The sequence below is a fragment of the Prinia subflava genome, chromosome 6 (genome assembly GCF_021018805.1).
Source record: "Prinia subflava isolate CZ2003 ecotype Zambia chromosome 6, Cam_Psub_1.2, whole genome shotgun sequence".
Lineage (NCBI taxonomy): Eukaryota > Metazoa > Chordata > Aves > Passeriformes > Cisticolidae > Prinia > Prinia subflava.
The window spans coordinates 19,989,093-20,006,575 of record NC_086252.1 but is presented as its reverse complement, the minus strand read 5'-3'; the positions used below and the strand labels follow the sequence as shown (position 1 = coordinate 20,006,575).

The 17,483-nt window shown below is 37.3% G+C and overlaps 1 protein-coding gene across 1 annotated transcript in view; it reads right to left on the bottom strand.

Moving 5' to 3' along the window:
• Nucleotides 1-17,483, bottom strand: part of LRP2 (LDL receptor related protein 2) — a 113,454-nt gene that overhangs the window by 12,156 nt on the left and 83,815 nt on the right. Inside the window, exons 53-67 of the mRNA XM_063400563.1 lie at nt 16,540-16,763; nt 15,971-16,148; nt 15,072-15,268; nt 13,242-13,487; nt 12,461-12,589; nt 12,184-12,303; nt 11,496-11,612; nt 11,117-11,233; nt 10,017-10,154; nt 9,161-9,283; nt 8,064-8,192; nt 5,946-6,077; nt 4,558-4,689; nt 2,755-2,898; nt 1,797-1,962 (exon numbers count right to left, since the gene is read on the bottom strand). Of these exons, the coding sequence (XP_063256633.1) occupies nt 1,797-1,962; nt 2,755-2,898; nt 4,558-4,689; nt 5,946-6,077; nt 8,064-8,192; nt 9,161-9,283; nt 10,017-10,154; nt 11,117-11,233; nt 11,496-11,612; nt 12,184-12,303; nt 12,461-12,589; nt 13,242-13,487; nt 15,072-15,268; nt 15,971-16,148; nt 16,540-16,763 (2,292 nt within the window). The remainder of the gene's footprint in view (nt 1-1,796; nt 1,963-2,754; nt 2,899-4,557; nt 4,690-5,945; nt 6,078-8,063; nt 8,193-9,160; nt 9,284-10,016; nt 10,155-11,116; nt 11,234-11,495; nt 11,613-12,183; nt 12,304-12,460; nt 12,590-13,241; nt 13,488-15,071; nt 15,269-15,970; nt 16,149-16,539; nt 16,764-17,483) is intronic.

The window sequence follows — 17,483 nt, the reverse complement described above, 5'->3', positions numbered from 1 at the left end:
ATTACTGAACTTGTATAGAATATACAGACCCTAAATATAGGTAAGTTTAGAAAATGTGATCTGTTGGCTCACTCGTTTTCTTCCTCTGAAAAAGTTTCTGCAGCTACCTCTGGTCCTTGTCATGTAATCTTCATTGAAGGGCTACTGAACACTTTCATTGTTACTTTTAAGCAGCAGAAGTGGCTAATAAGCATCTTTAAAGACTCTTTTTCCAGGAGACGATGAGGTTCATTACAAGTAAAAATTAATTTACCATGTAATTTATGCAGCAGCTCTGGAGATATCCAGCTCATTAGTTCACAGCTCCTCTCTAGACTTTTGTCTTCTGACAGATATACTAATGAATAGATTATTCCCATATCAGATGAAAATGCTTTTAGTCCTAATAAACAGGGTGCTCAGTCTACCCTTCCTTGAATTTTGTTTATCTTTATCATCATGCCTTTATAATTTTTTTGACCTTAGATAATAAACAGACTCATTATTATGCACTCACTTATCACATAGTGTCTTCTGCTTGAATAAGTTATCTCCTAGGTGTGAAAAAATACTGTAATTTGTATTAGGCAGATGAGCAGCAAGACTAAGTATCTCAAACCATGTGTAACATTTTATATAATGTGCAGATAATTAAATGTGTTTTTTTAAAATACATTTCAATATTGTTCTGGAATAAGTGCAGCGCTATGTTTGAAGTGCTGAAGTTGCTCAGCAAGATGAAGCTAAGACCTTGTCAAGATGCTTGTGATATATATCCTGGATGCTTGCTCTCATGACCATATGAATTTGTGAACAGAATTCAGACACTCCCTTTTGCCTTCAGAGACATTTTGTTTTCTAGGTGTCTCCAATTTATGAAGCAAACAGCAAAATAACCTGAGGGCTAGCCCAGACCCTAATATATCTATCTCTAAACTGTTGGAAGAAAAGATACCATTTTTCACTTTTTCTCATTTTGTATCCAAAACCTGGCAATAGCATTCAGAAGGTTGACTGATCTCTATAACTTCGCTCCATTCAGCTTCAAACAGAATCCTGACTACATTTCCCAGTGTTCATCTACTAACACCAGGTTCCCCTCAACATGACACCACATGAACTACAGCTATGCCTGTCCACCATGTCCTTTAACAGTTATATTGCAAGATGAAATGACACAGTAAACATCAGAGACAAACTCCCAAGAGTCAGGCCCAGCTTTGTCCCAGATCTTCGCCACGGTAGTAAACATAAGGGTGATCTCATGATTTCTATCATTAAGTAAAAAAAATTACCATGTTTTAGGCTAAAATAATCCACAGTCAGTAAAAGGGAGAAAAACCTCTGAAACATAATTATAGAAATGTAACCATTTTCTGAGAAAATACATCCATTCATCAAACTTCCGAGCTACTTCTGTTTTGGGATTACTCATAAAGCACAGCGTTGGTAAGGATCGAGCAAAGATAAAAGAGAAAATTCCATGGTGGGTTGGGAAGCTTTCCTCCTGACAGCAAAGAAAGATTGTTCCCTGGAGCATGCCTAAGTCATTGAAAAAGAATCCATCTGACACGAAGGCTCGTGTGTTATGACTTTACTGATGCACAACCCATCTCACAGTTGCACAGAATACGTGATGCAGTCAGCCACATGCACATCTATTAACCTGCCGTCTGGGCAAGGACAGCTGCGCTACCTTCAGACTAGACATATTCAGAGACAACTCATAAGGAAGAGTGGATTTTGCACTGCCTGATCAAGTTCACAAATTGACACATTCAAGGTACAGCATTTTTCTAGCTTTTCAGTGTACTTACCTTCCAACCCAGTCAACAGCTAGCCCATCAGGATTAACTATGTATTTGAGATTCAAGTCAACGTCCTTTGTTGGATTGTTCCTACTGCTGTCAAATGTGGGGAGATAAGCACGTTTGATGGCTCCAAACTCAGAACCCTGTCCCAGAATGCTGAAGTACACAATACCTTTAAAAAAAAATGAGAAATATTCAGTTAATTACATATTTTTTGAAAATTTAAATTTTTCTGAGGCTCTTGTGTGAAGTTATCAGCCCCATTTATTTATGAATACGGTGAGTTGTCTGTTCAACTAAATTACATTATGTTATTGTGTAAATTCTAAAATCATCCGTCATATGCAAGATACACCTCTAAAGTCATCCTCAGCAAGATTATCAAGGAATATATATGATATTTTTCAAGAGCAGAGGATCTTAGCTCTGAAACCTTTACACATTATTTTGAGAGTAATTTAGACTCTCATAACCCTAAGGAGAAAGTATGGCCCAGGACAGTGGCCCAGGACAGTGGCCCTGCTGAAACAGCAAAAAAAGGGAATCTGAGGAAAAAGTAAAAATATAAGTTAATACAGGGATCTATTGGCCACTTCTGCTTAGTACAAGAATTAGTTCTTGCAATATTTGAGACGGGTTTGGGAACTGCAGAGGCAGCAGGAAAAGAAGAGTTTAATTAATAGCAATCTTCTACTGCAGCATAATCCTAAAGAACCACAATTCTACAGCTAAACTCACACTAAAATGAAAGGAAAACCAGATCAAAATCCAGCTAAACTAAATTAAAGCATTAAAAGAAACTACATTGATGCTGGACAATGACTAGAGGGAAAGGGCACATTAAACTGAGACCTGGCCAGTTGATTTAATTTGATTTTCCTTTCCAGTGTAGATTAAACATCCGTTCTGCAGAAATGCATCTTTTAAAACCAGTCATTGCATGGCTGAGTATTAGCATACTCACTCAGGCCTATCCCTTCAGGGTCCCAGTCATAATCCAGAGCTTGGATGCGCTCCTGGTTATCAATATAGTCAGAGTACTGCTCTGATGAGATATTGTACCTTCGAATCCGCACATTGTCTGGCAGCAGTAACAATGGAGGATTACCTGGGAAACAATCATGAATTTATTTTCACGTATTTCTCATTTTGGAAAAAACAGATGAAAGTCACTTTTAATTAAAACTTAATGGGATTTTCACAAGTTGTATCTGTACAAGAAGCAGAGGGAATGTAGGGCCCCTTCTAAAGCTTCAGAGCTATTCAAACTTCATGGCTTTGCAAAATTCATAGAAATTGAAATGCTTAGCACTGAGGATAGTATTATCCCTTTCACCATAGGTCTTATGCAGACATAATTCCTTAAAAATTCTTAAGCATTACATTGTTGGCATATCATCGCATCTCAAAAGCAGAATGCCACTACACAGTACGTGGTTCCACTTTCCCCCTCAAAGTACAGCAAACAATTTTGAAAGGAGAAATAAATTGCCAGTCCCTTAAGCCACGACACATCCAAGTTCTACCTTGAAGTTCTAAATTCTAATGTCTCCATATTCAGATGAATGTTCTCCTGACCACAGTTTAATTTTGGGTTAGCCTAACAACATCCCACCTGGCCCTCATTTTTGAGGGCTGTGAGATTGTACTACAAAGCAGGGCAGATTTCTGGGTATACACAGAAATAGAACTTAGGCACAACAAATTTCATTATTACCAATTATAATTATAATATCTTCTATGACTTAGCCTTCAACACTTTGTGTCTCTAGATGCTTCCTGAACAAAGCCTGTGAAGAATGGTATCAAAGAACTGGCTGTCTGACACAGGCACAAACAGACAGCCAGGCAGAAACTGAAGTGAATGTCTTTTTGCATTTCAAGCCTAAAGCTCAGCAGTAAATATTTGCTGCACTAGGGCCCTGGACAGGTAACCTGGAGACCTCATTTTCTTGTACCATTTTTCATATTACAAGTAATTTTTTAGGTTTCAGTGCCTCCAGTAGCATCTAGGTTTGGTCACAGGCATTCTATTCTGAAGGTTTTACTATTTGACTAGGCACATCATATTTCTATCATTTATCTCTTAAAGCTGTTGAAGTGTAACTACTTTTCTAGATACAGTACTGGTTTTGGTTTTTTATATAACACTGCTCCATCATCACATTTTTCTGTTTTCTTCACCTCCTTATTTTTATTATTACTGATATATTACTATTATTTTCTGAGTCAATGCTGCCTATTCAAGGACTGCCACACATGGTAGTCACTGCACTGAGGTATGATAAAAAGCCAGTGACTGATCTGAAACATTGGCCGAAGTCCTTCTGTTTGTGTGCATCAGCCCATGAAAAATGAATTGCAACCTGTCATCAAACTGCCTTTGATTTTTATGCAAAAGTTTAATGCAACTTTTTTCTGATGCATTATTATGTTGAAAAAATCTAAACTTCAGGAACAGGCAACATTCATTTCCTTCTGATGATAACCATAGGACAACAGGTTTCTGTTTGCCGAAAACTTCAGGAGAAATGAATGCAGGCATCCAAATCAAGGTATCATTTCTAATGTTTGCAACTGGAAGCAGAGATGAGCACTTTCATTCCTGTTTATGGAACAGGTGAAATACACAGATAGTACTATCTTACAGAATAGAGTTTGGGTTTCATTATACCCTTCTTATAAAAGAGAGGATTACATTCATTAAGTTGCTATATTGCACTTGCCCTTTACAGGTGGCAATCAATCTTGCTATAGGTTAACATACCATCAGCTGCACACTGCTTCCCTTGCTGATCACCCACGGACCTGAAGCCATCTGCACAGAAACATTCATAGCTTCCTTTGGAATTCTTGCAGTCCTGCGTGCATGTTCCAAAGATCTCACACTCATTGATATCTAGACACAAGAAGAGAAAAGATTCCTAAACCTTGATTTCTTTCTTGTTTAGTCTTTAGGAGTCTCAGGGGTGGCCTCATTGCTCTCTGCATTCCCTGAAGGGAGGCTGTAGTGAGGTGGGGGCCAGTCTCTTTTACACTGCCTGCAGCGAGAGGGGCTGAGGAAATGGTCTTAAGGTGAGACAGAGGAAATTCAGATTAGATAATAGAAAAAAACCTTTCACTCTTAGGGTGGTCAGGCATCAGAGTAGGTGTCCCAGGGAGGCAATGGAGTCACCATCCCTGGAGGTGTTTCAGAGGCATCTGCATCTGGTGCTGGGTGATGGTTTAGTGGTTTAGGGGTTACAGGGGTGGTTCTGGGTTCATGGTTGGACAGGAAATTCTTAAAAGCCTCTTCTGACCTTGATGACTCTGTGCTGCTCATCTTTACTCCATGAAGTGGTAGATTTGTGCCTTCCCCACATAGTCAAAAACTCCTCATCACTCATCCACTGTTTACCATGTCTTAACTACAGATTGCCAATAACTACATGCCTGCAATCCTGCTTAAGAGATTTATTTTCAGAGGTACATTTTTGATCATGTATTTTTGTGATAAATCAATAAGACAAAACAAAAGATGAGGCATGACTAAAATGAGATGCAAGAGAAAAGCTTTCTTGAAATGCTGAAGCCAAGACACATAGTCCTCAGAAAAGATATCTTCAGGAAGAAAAGGGAGGGGTGGCCTTGGATCATGTTTAATAAAACTACACAAATTGTCCACAAGAGGTGGGAGCAACAAGCGGAGGGGTTCTCATCAAAACATACTGAAACACTATGGCCTTTGAGTAGATTCTTCACTGCATTTTATCGGAATAAAACCCAGGGAAAAAATATGGCACAGCACACCCTTACTGCAAGTCTGTTAGAGAACAGAACAGAAGGAGAGTATAACCTGCAGTAAGCTTGTTTTCAATAACGAATAAAAAACCCATCAAATTTCTATCCCAAAGATATGACAAAACCTATGTGCTGTAAAGTAAAAACATATCTACAGCCACCAAATGCTTAAAAGAAGTCTTAACTGTGGAGCCAGTTTTGTGTTGAATGAGGCATACATGTTAGAAAACATGATTCAGCAACAGAACTTTTTAGGAAGCATCTGATAAATCTCTTAAAGTCCTGTTAGAATGTGAAAATGAGTGGCCACATTAGAGTGATGAAGTGACAGGTCACTGAATGCCTATCAGCAAGAAGACATAAGATTAAAAATACCTTCACAGGAGTTGCGATTAGTTTCACTGGGCTTGTACCCTGGTCTACAGGAACAGATAAAGCCTCCTTCATTCAGATTGGTACAGTTATGTTCACAGATATTTTCTGCACAAGTTCGCTGTCCTCCAGGGTCTGAAAGAGAAGAAAGAAAGAAAGAAATTCATACAATTAGAAGCAAAAAATGAAGTGATAAGGGGGAGGCATAACAATTTTGATCATTATTACAATTGAAAATAGTTTTCAGACAGATGAAGTTAATTTCCTTTCCTTTTTTTATAACTAAAGTTAGAAGACAATGGTAACCACTGGTTAAGAGAGCTGTCAACTAAAAAAGTAGTGAAGAGGAACAGGAAAAGAGCCATAATCATAAAAGCTCACCTTCCGTAACAGAAATTACATTCTACACCACCACCAATCTGCAGCAACTGCAGAAGAGACTTGACTCTAACTCCTAACTTTGCCAACATAGGTCTTTCTCATCCAGTGCTTTCTTATCAGCTGAACCAGAAATATTCTCAACTGATACCATGCATAACATAAGCTCTACATTATTAACATCTGGAAACCAGAGAGAAGATGACACATAGTTCATGCCAAACTTAATCTAAAGCCTCCTGCAGTTAGTACAGGTCATTACACAGAACATACTGCCCTTTAAAACATTCCTATAATGGAAAATCCAGGTCAGGGATAATAGTCTGTAACAGATAAAGAAAATGATGCACTTCTGAAAGTACATATAGAATTCTGTTGGTTCATATATACTCTATATATGCATAAAATAACTGAGTACAAATGCAAATTTGTTATATAAGCAGAAAAAGTAAACAGTATGCTTATTGGAAGAATATGAGGAAAAGATGCAGATGTATGGCAAAAATCTTACATTAAGCTGATTATCTCCTTTTTCACACACTTTCTAGTGCTGATTAAATTAGGTTTAAACAGTTCAATTTCATATACATGTAGAAGCATAAATTCATTGTACACATACACACAAAAATCTACTTTCATTATAGCTGTATTTGATGTTGGGAAGGCTCCAAATGTTACCATCTGATCTGTGTTCACATTTATCCCCAAAGAGCAGAATGCAGACCTCAGAAGGTGTCTGTTTCACATGGTCTCACAGCCTTTTCATACTTCTATATTTTCAAGTCATTGCATTAGGCTATATTACCTAAAGACCATTGGGATGGGAACTGAAACAGAGAAATCAGCTGCTTCAAAATGGGCTACACTACAGGCTTCCAAGTGATTTGTGTTTTGGAAGTCTGCTGGATTGTAAATCACCAGTGCAGCATTTGGCACACTTTCACTTGATGTCATCACAGCCTGGCAAATTCAAATTACAAGTGTATGCTCATATTACACCACTCTGCAACTGTCTATATATTGACATGAAAAGTTTGGGGTTTGTTTGGTGGGGTTTTTTGAGATTCTATGGAATACCTCTCATCTCAAAGTTCAAGTCAAAGGTTTTACATATAAATGGATGCTTGTAAATATATAATAAATAGTTAATAAAAGCTGTATGGAGGATCTGAGAGGGCTGACAGGCAAAGAACTAGTAGTCCTTAAAGAATGCTGTGATCATGTCCATAAAAACGAAAATAAAAGCAACCCATTTCAAAACAAGATCAAAACCAAGATCAAACCTTTTTATTTTTTCTGTGATGAATAAATACTCTAAGCCTAAAAAAGACTGTGTTCAGAGCATGGAGTTTCATAGAATGATGGAATCATTCAAGTTGGAAAAGATCTTTAAGATCATCAGATTGTACTATAAACCAAACACTGCCAAGACCCACAAAGCAATTTCTCTAAGTAGCACATCTATATGTTTTTGGAAGACATGTACAAAAGAATGAAAACAGAAGAGAATTAAAACAAAATAAACTAAAATAATGAAAGAATGAAAACAGTAAATATTGTCCTTGCTAACTGAATAACACTAGAATAGGCTTATTAAAAAAATACTAGGGAAATTCATACAGACTAATTAAAAAACAATACTTCTTAGTATGCTGTTCAAGAAAAAAAAAGCATTACTTTCAGTTTCAAAAATTCTATTTCAACAGCATTGTAATTTTGTATTTTATTGATATTATTACTTACTGCAGCCCATTTCATCAAAATGGTCTCCACAGTCATCGTAATTGTCACAGACATAATGTAGGGGAATGCAATTTCCATTACTGCACTTGAATTCTTCAGTTTTACAAGGTCTTGGTGTTGGCTCTCTACCTACAAGCAAGAAGAGAAATATTCCTCTGTCACAGTTTAAACTATGAAGTACCAACAGGCAGCACTATTCCCTGCTGCTAATGGGGAAGCTGATGCCATCTAGTAAAACAGTGACAAGGCTATTTTGGAAGTCTATATAAAGTTAAAGCCATAACCAGGATGTAACATTCTGATTTCTAGTCAAATCTCCATGAACTGAAAGAAGTCCTGCTATTTTATAAAAAGGACAGAAGGAAAATTCTTTGTCTTAATAGTTGACTAAACTTTTTTTAATGGTGCAAACTTTTTAATATCCTTCAACAATATACTTCATACACCCACTGCAGACTTCAAAGAATTATGGAGACATTAGTGAACTATTAACTTCTAGAATATTGTACAATAAAGCCAGCAAATAATATCACTAAGCAACCAAAAATATGATTAAACTTGAAAATGTACAGCACAGTCAGCAAGAACTACGTAAGATATGCGAGGGCAAAAACCTATTGAATAGTAACAGAGCTTCTGCAGGGTCTGGGCCTAAATATCAAGACTGTTAATATGTGCTTAACAGTGCCACAAGTTCAGGAAGTATCCATTTCTTTATTTTAAAAGTCCCAGCTGGCCATGCCATGCCATCCCATGCCATGCCATCCCATCCCATCTTTACTATACAGCCAAACTCTTTCTTCTTCCTCCTTTTAAGTGGAGTTCATAATGAGATGAACAAATGTAGCTGGTGCTCATAAGAAAATACAGTACTGTTTTGCAAATCAAGCTCTTTACTTTTCAGACAAATGTTTGCCGATTTTTGCTAGTTGTACAGAGAGCTATAAGTGCATAATACCAACAACCATAATTCAAATTATTTCATAGTGAGGTCTTGTTTTCATTATTTATGGTTAACTTTGGCATCCCTTTAATATCATTAAATAACAAGCACATCAAAATTACTGAATTTGACGCTCAATTTTGTGTAAACGTACAGTGTTCCTCTTTCTCATCACTTCCATCTCCACAGTCATCCTCCTGGTTGCACAGCTCATGGCTGTATATGCAGCGATTGTTCTCACACCGGAAACGGAACGGAGATTCACAAGCAATATCCACTGAAAGCACAGAGGGCAAGCAGTCACACTGTGATACTTCAGGCCATTGGGTCACAAATTATTCGTATCACTTTTCTCTTGAACATTTATATGTTTTGTATGTTTCAGAAGGTGAGGAGACATTCAGACAAAAAATATTTTCTGCACATTTTGGTGATTGTATGTTAGGATGTTACCCATTTTTTTAATCAGAAGACAGTGCCTTATCTTTGGCCAAAGACAAATTCTTTAACTACATATAACACTGAGGTTTCTAGGTTTGTTTATGAAGTAAATTGACTGGAAATCCAAAGCACTATTTAAGTGCATAACTGACAAAACCAGTTTAAGTAGCACCTCCAACACCTAATTATTAGACCTCAATTCAGGACTTCTCAGTCATATTTACAAAGATGTCCTGACAACACTAATAGCTTTGAAAGTTCAGCACCTGTGACAATATACATTATCTCAATTAATCTTTCATTTCAAACTGACATTTTTATTTTTGATAATCAACTTGAAAACATGAAATAGTGACCTTGTGTCTCTGATATGCTTCTCCCTACTTTCATAACCACATATACAAACAACTGCAAAGCAGTGAGAAATACTGTCAGAGAATGAAGTCAACTTGCATTTAAAGCAAAGTTCTTACCACTCATCCCAAATAATTACAATTTATTTTCTAACTGATGTATTATATGTAGAGATTAAACATATTGTTCATTTTAATATACTTCCTCTCTCTTACAGCAAAGGTGAAGTTCTTCATCAGAGTCATCTCCACAATCATTATCCCCATCACATTTCCAGTATGGCTGAATACAGACATGGTTTTTGCATTCAAACAGCATGGGTGGACAGTATGTACCATTAGGATACCGTGTTGCTGAAAAAAAGAAAAGTATGACACTTTCATTTACAATAAAAATTTTATGCTTTCATGGAAAATATTCAGTCCAACCCCATATTATTTTTAAAAACACTTTTCTCCATAATAGGAGATACTACATGGGGTGCTTCAAAGATGTACAGAAACAACAGGCTGCAAGGGCTGAAGACTTCTTCACAGCTACAAGTAATTAATTCATGCTTAAATGAATAGTGAAACAACTTATGTTAGACAAGCTTTTGAAAATAAATTAATTTAACAAATGCTACTTGAATTTCTTATTGACAAATCTAATTCAATAAAAAAGATAATTAATCTCACTGGCATCAAACATGAATGATTGAAGAAGCACATAAGATACATCATTCCAAAAGGACATAACAAAAAACCCCACTCATATTCTGTAAAAGCTGTGAAAGGAACTGAACTAAACCAAAGAAAAACCAAAAATATTATTCTACCAACCTATATAAATAAACCATACCCTTGCCCTTTCAATTGCTTCTCATATACTTTATCCTCCATTTAAGAACAGTCGAATGTTTTATAGTTCAGGTTCTGAAAGACAATTGCTGTGATGTACATCCCAGGATGTGGTTACTGTCAGAAAAATACTTCTCCCAAGTACTGAAGTCTAAAACCACATGTAAGTCAGAACCAACACATCAGTATCACCCAAAAAGCTGATGTCTGTCAATGCAGATAGAACACAGAGGGAGTATTTTCATCCCAGCTGGGAACAAAACTGTCTGGATAAACAGTTGCAGATGTAGATCCAGGCAAACTAAAGATATTTTTTTCACAGTAGATCAATATACCAAAGGAAAACATATACCAAATATACCAAAATATACCAAAGGAAAAATCTCTAAGGGGTCATCTCACTTAAAAATAGGGAAAAGTACAAATCTTTCTGAAAGTGAGCACAATGAGCACCAATTGCAAAGCTTATAACTCACGACAAGTTGCTTCATCAGAGAAATCAAGGCAGTCTGCATTTCCATCACATCTGAAGCGCTCCGCAACACAGTGTCCACTATTACACTGGAAATAACCTGGGTGGCAGGTTCTCAGCTCTGAAAAGATTCAGAAGTAACTGTTGCAATGTCTTCTTGTTCAAAGACAGATAAACTTTTTACATCTTGAAAACAATCTTCTAAAAAACACTGGAAAATCCCAGACTACTAAAACTGGTTTATTCTCTACTTTTGATGGAGTGACAGGGTGAACATTACTTCTTTAAAAATGGTTCCCATAAAAGATCATTTTGCAGAATAATTTATCAGATTAGAAAGAACAGTGTGAACATGACAGAGGTAACATTCAGATAATACACACCACAGTCACGCTCATCTGAATTGTCTTCACAGTCGTCATCGTGGTCGCAGATCCACCGGGAAGGAATGCAGCGCAGATTGTCACAACGGTATTCACTTTCTGTGCACTCACGAGGACCTGCATTTAAAATCAATGTACAAATATGAAAAGTTTCCCAGATGTAGAGTTAAACATCCACACCTGCCTCATTGAACCAGACAAAAGTAATGTGGGCAGATAATGAGGTAATATCTTTAAAATTAAATGATGTTAAAACAATATTCACCACAAATATTCTATAAATATGGTAGATATTCTAGATCCCTCTTGAAATAGAAAAAAGGAAAATCATTGCAGACTTTGTTTCAACACAGAATTATCCAGGAGCTTTTAATTCAAATCAGAAAAAAAAATCTACTATCATTGTTTAAGAAATTATATAATACCACATTTGCACATAGGACAAAATTCACTTCTTAGAGAAAAACCAGGATTTGTATTATTGAGATGACTGGATTGATCAGTGTTTTTATGTTACCAGAAGGTATCCTTGTGATATCAGTGTGGTATTTCAGCAAATAAAAGACAGACTACTATATAAAACAAAGAATGGTTGCATTTGAGAGCTGTCTGCCTCATTCTCATAAAAAATAGAAGGATATTTAAGTCAAAAGTGAGACCATATAATTACAAACAAAGAAGAACTCACTGCAGTTGTGCTCATCAGAGTTATCTCCACAGTCATTATCTCCATCACACTTCCAGCGCAGCGGGATACATCGATGATTGTCACAACGGAAATCTCCAAAAGGACTGCAAGTCATCTCCTCTGCAGAACAGACAGATTGCCAACAAAACAGCACACATTAGCACAGTCTTTGCCCAGGTACATTATTATGGAAGGCTTTCAGACAATCTGGGTGTTTGCAAATTGGAGAAATATTTTAGGCACAAAGTTACATTGAAATGACCTTCTCCAAACTTACCACAGCCTTGCTCATCACTGTTGTCTCTACAGTCATCATTCCCATTGCACACTGCCCACAACGGTACACAACGGTAGTTGGTTCTACAGCTGAACTGTGTGTGATTGTCACATCGATAAGCTGATCCCACTGAAAGAGGCAGTTGTCAAAATTATTGTGTTACTCAGCCATTAACTGTCCTCCTCACTTTTCTGCCTCTCCTAACCTTTTCTAACTTTCAGTCTATTGTTTTGACTAAAAAGAGCTATCTGCTAATTTCAGTGTTGTAAAAGAGAAAGTATTAAATTTTACTATCTTTTCCAATTTATGTTGGTTGTATTCTGCACACGCTACAAACCCATCACAGGATCAAATCACACCCGTGTTTTTCCCTGAACTATCCAGAGCTGGTGACACTGGCAATAGCCCCAAACAGGGGAGCCAGAGGAGGCAGCTTGTCCTCAGATGCAAAATTTGCTCACAAGTTCCTAAAGATGCCCATTGGTTAAGAGAGACATGCTAGAGCATATAGGAAAATCATAGCATCAAGGAAGTCAGAGTGAGATGCTGCCAGTTTCTGATGATCTGGCCAGCATAAATAAACTTTGTCCCCTTCAAGAGTAAGTAAACAGTAAATTATCACATAGTCTCTATGTTTTCTAACACTCTTTACTAAAGCAATTAGCTTGCAGAAAATACTCCTTTCCAATAAACTTTCAATCTCAGAAAAAATTAAGTTATGTGGTTCACTCTGCCTTTAGTGTACTTTAGTGTAGGCATTTTACTACAGCTGTGTGCTTACTGCATTCGTGGAATGGCTCATCAGAGTTATCACCACAATCATCATCCACATCACACTTCCAGGACTGTGGGATGCAGCGGCCATTGTCACATTTAAATTGGCCTGGGGGACAGGTCCTGCTGGCACAGTGAGCACTATCTTCATCCGAGTTGTCACCACAGTCATCCTCTCTATCACACTGCCAGGCTTCTGGGATACATCGTTTGTTGGCACACTGCCACTGGTGAATTTCACACTGGTGATTAGCTGAAAGAATACAGATCAGCTGTTAGGATATTGAAACTTACAGAAATGATCTGCTGCTGTTTTATCAATTGAGCCTTTATGTTTACACCAACAGTTAAAAACAAAACCAGAAAAAAATTAAAACGTCACATGTACTTGCCCAGTTAAAGCTGTTAAGGTACACATTTTTAACATTACATGTCATGTTTTCCCCAGGCATCTGCAGACAAGCTCACTAAAGCTCTACCATTTTCCAGGAGCAAGACATACACTACCTTCTCCTAAAGCAGAGGGAAGTAAACCCAGCATTCAGTATGGCTGGGGCAGGGTCTCCCACTCACTTCACAGAAGAGCTATTTTGGCATTTTGACTCTGGCTGTGCTATCAGCTTAGGTGTGTATTGCCTGATGAGCCTGCTTCTTGATGAATGAACACGACAGAAAATACAGCAGAAGACCATGCTAGTATCAGTGCACAACCTACAAATGTGTGGCCTCTATTCCCAAAGGGAAAAGCACTCAAACCTGGTATCAGCAGTGCTGGCAAACTGGGGTAGCTCTGAAAACAGAAGTCAATGCTTATCTCTACCTCCAGAACTTCTATGTCTCAATTGTACTCCACTCTACCACTTTCTTTTACCTACACTGCCGGACTGTTCAAGAGAAAACTGTGTATTATCATTTCCATTGATATTCTAGACCAAAGAATTCTGTTCCTATCCACGAGATAGTAAGTAAAAGGAATTACATAGACCTAAACTCATTTTTATGGTACCCAATATGTTAAAATCATTGCATTACACAGCTGCCACATTTCTACTTTTTTAATTCCCCTGTGGCACATTTTATATCTTAGCTATTTGAAACTCAGTTAAAATTGACATTTCATTTAATTCTTTCATTGTTAGAACCACTTTGGAATGGAAGGCAATGAAACTTTCAGTTATATAACCACACTGCTAACCCTTTGCTTTATATTACCTGCTTGCAACTGCCAGAACAACATTATTTACAAAAAGAGAACTAAAAATATGCTTTTTAAAATTAGACATAGGTATGTGGAATAGCATAGGTTTTTAAGGAGGTCACATTATTCCACAAGCATAATTATGCTACATTGCCATAAGACTGCTATCACATACAGCTCTCCAAAACAAATCTTCCCACATGAACTGGATTTTGTGCACTGCAGAGGATGCAATAATTTTGTCCCATCACACAAAGTAGAATAGTGGGAAAATCAGCATATCTGTTAGACTGACCTAGGCATTAGGAAGCCTTAGATTCTTCATAATCACCATGGCTTTACTCAGAGCAAAACAAGGTGAGTCCTGTTTCTTGTATTTCACACCTCAGATGGTAATTTACTTCAGGGCAAATCTGTCTTGAAGGTATAGAAAATGTTTCTGTTTTGATACAGAACATTTTTCTCTGCTTTACTCTGCTTGCACTGAGGTGAATTGCTGAAGCAGGTGCAAGATTAGAAAAGACTGCATCTGTCTATCTCACCTTTTCCTCATTGAAAAGGGGATTGTGATTATGAAATAGACACGTTGATTATATGTTTTATACTGGCAAAGCACTTTAATTCATTTGTTGAACATACCACAAAGCACAGGATCTTCGTCTGATCGGTCACGGCAATCCGGCTGGGTGTTGCACAGGAAATGTGAACTCGTGCAGTTCCCATCGTTACACTGGAACTGCCCCACAGGACAGTACCGGTGCGGGCAGGTCGGGGGCTCATCCGAGCCATCGCGACAGTCCCTCTGTCCATCACACTTCCACCAGATGGGAATACACCTACAAAGAGAAAACATGGTGTCCTTTGTTGAGGATATAGCTTTACAGATATACAACCATCCTTTTACAGCACAAAAGACAGTCTCATCTTAGTGTTCTTTCTTGAAACATCCAAAACATTTTGAATTTTATGTCTTCTATTTCATATATCAAATGCTAACAAAATATGCCAGAATACTGTCACCAGAAAGAGACGATAAACATACGATACTGGTGGATCTCTGGAAGGAAATTCAAGAAGAATAAAATAATAAAGTGGGGTGGTTTTTTTATGTTTACTTGTGGTAGTCCTCTCTCATACTTTTTAGATCAATCTCCAACTGGATTTTTAATGAGGTAATATTGCAATAATTCACCCAAACTTTAGCACAAAAATTTCACTAGGGATTATCATTACAACACTGCTTCAAAAGGCAACCCTATAAGCACACCTCCCTCATAGCCTCCAGGGTGATACATCACTACAAGGGCTCTTCTATCACCATTCCTTTCCCTCACTGCTGTCTCAGTAAAAGGGGTTAGAAATGTGCCCTCCCATCAGCTACATGGGTTTCCTGGGCCACTGGCAGGCAGCATGTATTTGGCAGAAACAGACAATGAGAGCAGAAGGAATCTCTAATTTCCTGCCCTTTTGAACAGACTAAACTGTAACATATATCCTTAAAAACACGTGGAAAAAGGGATGGTGAGCAGTGGACTTACCTCTCAGTGTCTGCACAGAGAAACTGGGTGCTAGAGCACATTGGAAGGCAGTGGGCTGTATTGCCAAACTCTATGACCATGAAGTTATCAGGACATTCACAGGAAAATCCCTGACCGCCAGCTTTTATTAGGCAAAGATGGGAACAACCACCATTATTGGTGCCACAAGGATTATTAACTGGTAAAACAGAAGAATAAATATTACCATACTTCATAAATTCCAGAAAACCAAGGTTTCAATCTACAACAGATTCCTCTAACGCTGTTTTGAAACCTTAAATGTAAGAGGCTAAAAACCAAAACCTAGGTAAGTAGGCATTTCATGAGAGAAATATATGTCATTTCATACACATGAAATGTATGCTATATTACAAACTAATTTAACATTGTGCATTACCAGCCATTACTTTTCAAAGATAGGGTAGTTTATAAATATAAAGTAGATGGCTACCTTTGTGCATTTTATTCCACTCAGCAACGGCAAAAACTGAGTGCACTCAGGACCCTTTACAACTACTCCCTAGATAACAGCTGATGCTCTAAATGCAAATCTAATTCTGTTTTCTCACCATATGGTTGCCTGTACGGATGGTAAACATGGATGTCAAAGGGTCTGTGTGTGGTGTTAACAAGAACAGTCCTTCCTGATCCATCATATTTATTTCCTTTTTCAACTGTCCTTGTGTTCCAGTCAGTCCAATATATCGTGTCTTCAAAGATTGTTATTGCAAATGGATGAGGCAGAGTCCCATCGTATACTGTGTGACGATGATGCCCATCCAGGTCCGAGTACCTCCACAAAAAAACATTTGTAAAAAACAATTGGATAAATGCTAAAATTCCTTTCCATCTTTCTCTTCACATATTATATATGCTTATGGCCCTTCATTATTGGTGACCAGAAACATGCAACGTAGAGTTGCAGCTTCTTCATGCCCTAAAGACAGATCACCATCCTTAGCGAATTAATTTTAGTATATGGAGGAAAGTAAAACAGGCTGTTTCAGGGAAATAAATGGAATAGAGTAACATCCACTGAAACATATATTCTTCCCACAGAAGCACATTAGCTAGAACAATGAAATTTTGCACACTTATTGCCTTAACAGCAAGTTATTCTTGTCACAAAAGAGACTAGCTTCTCTAAATGATTCAGACTGGTAATAATGGAACATTGAAGACAATAATAGGCTTCTTATATTCCTAAATTTTACATGTCTTTCTGATTTAGAGTTTCCTTTGCTGAGCTGTCTTTGACAAGATTTTACATTTTTACTAATACCTTGCTATATGGAGAAATTTTGAAATACAAGAGAGGAGCGAGAGAAACATATATCATTACATTTTTTTAAATGCATCTTTAATACTTTATCATAGAAATGGCTGCCATAAGAATTAATGTCCAGAAGAATAGAATTAAATAAAAATATAGATTTAAATGTGCATGTAAATATGAATACATATATGAACCCTAACATAAATACGAACTATTGGTTTCTAAGTATTTCAGGAA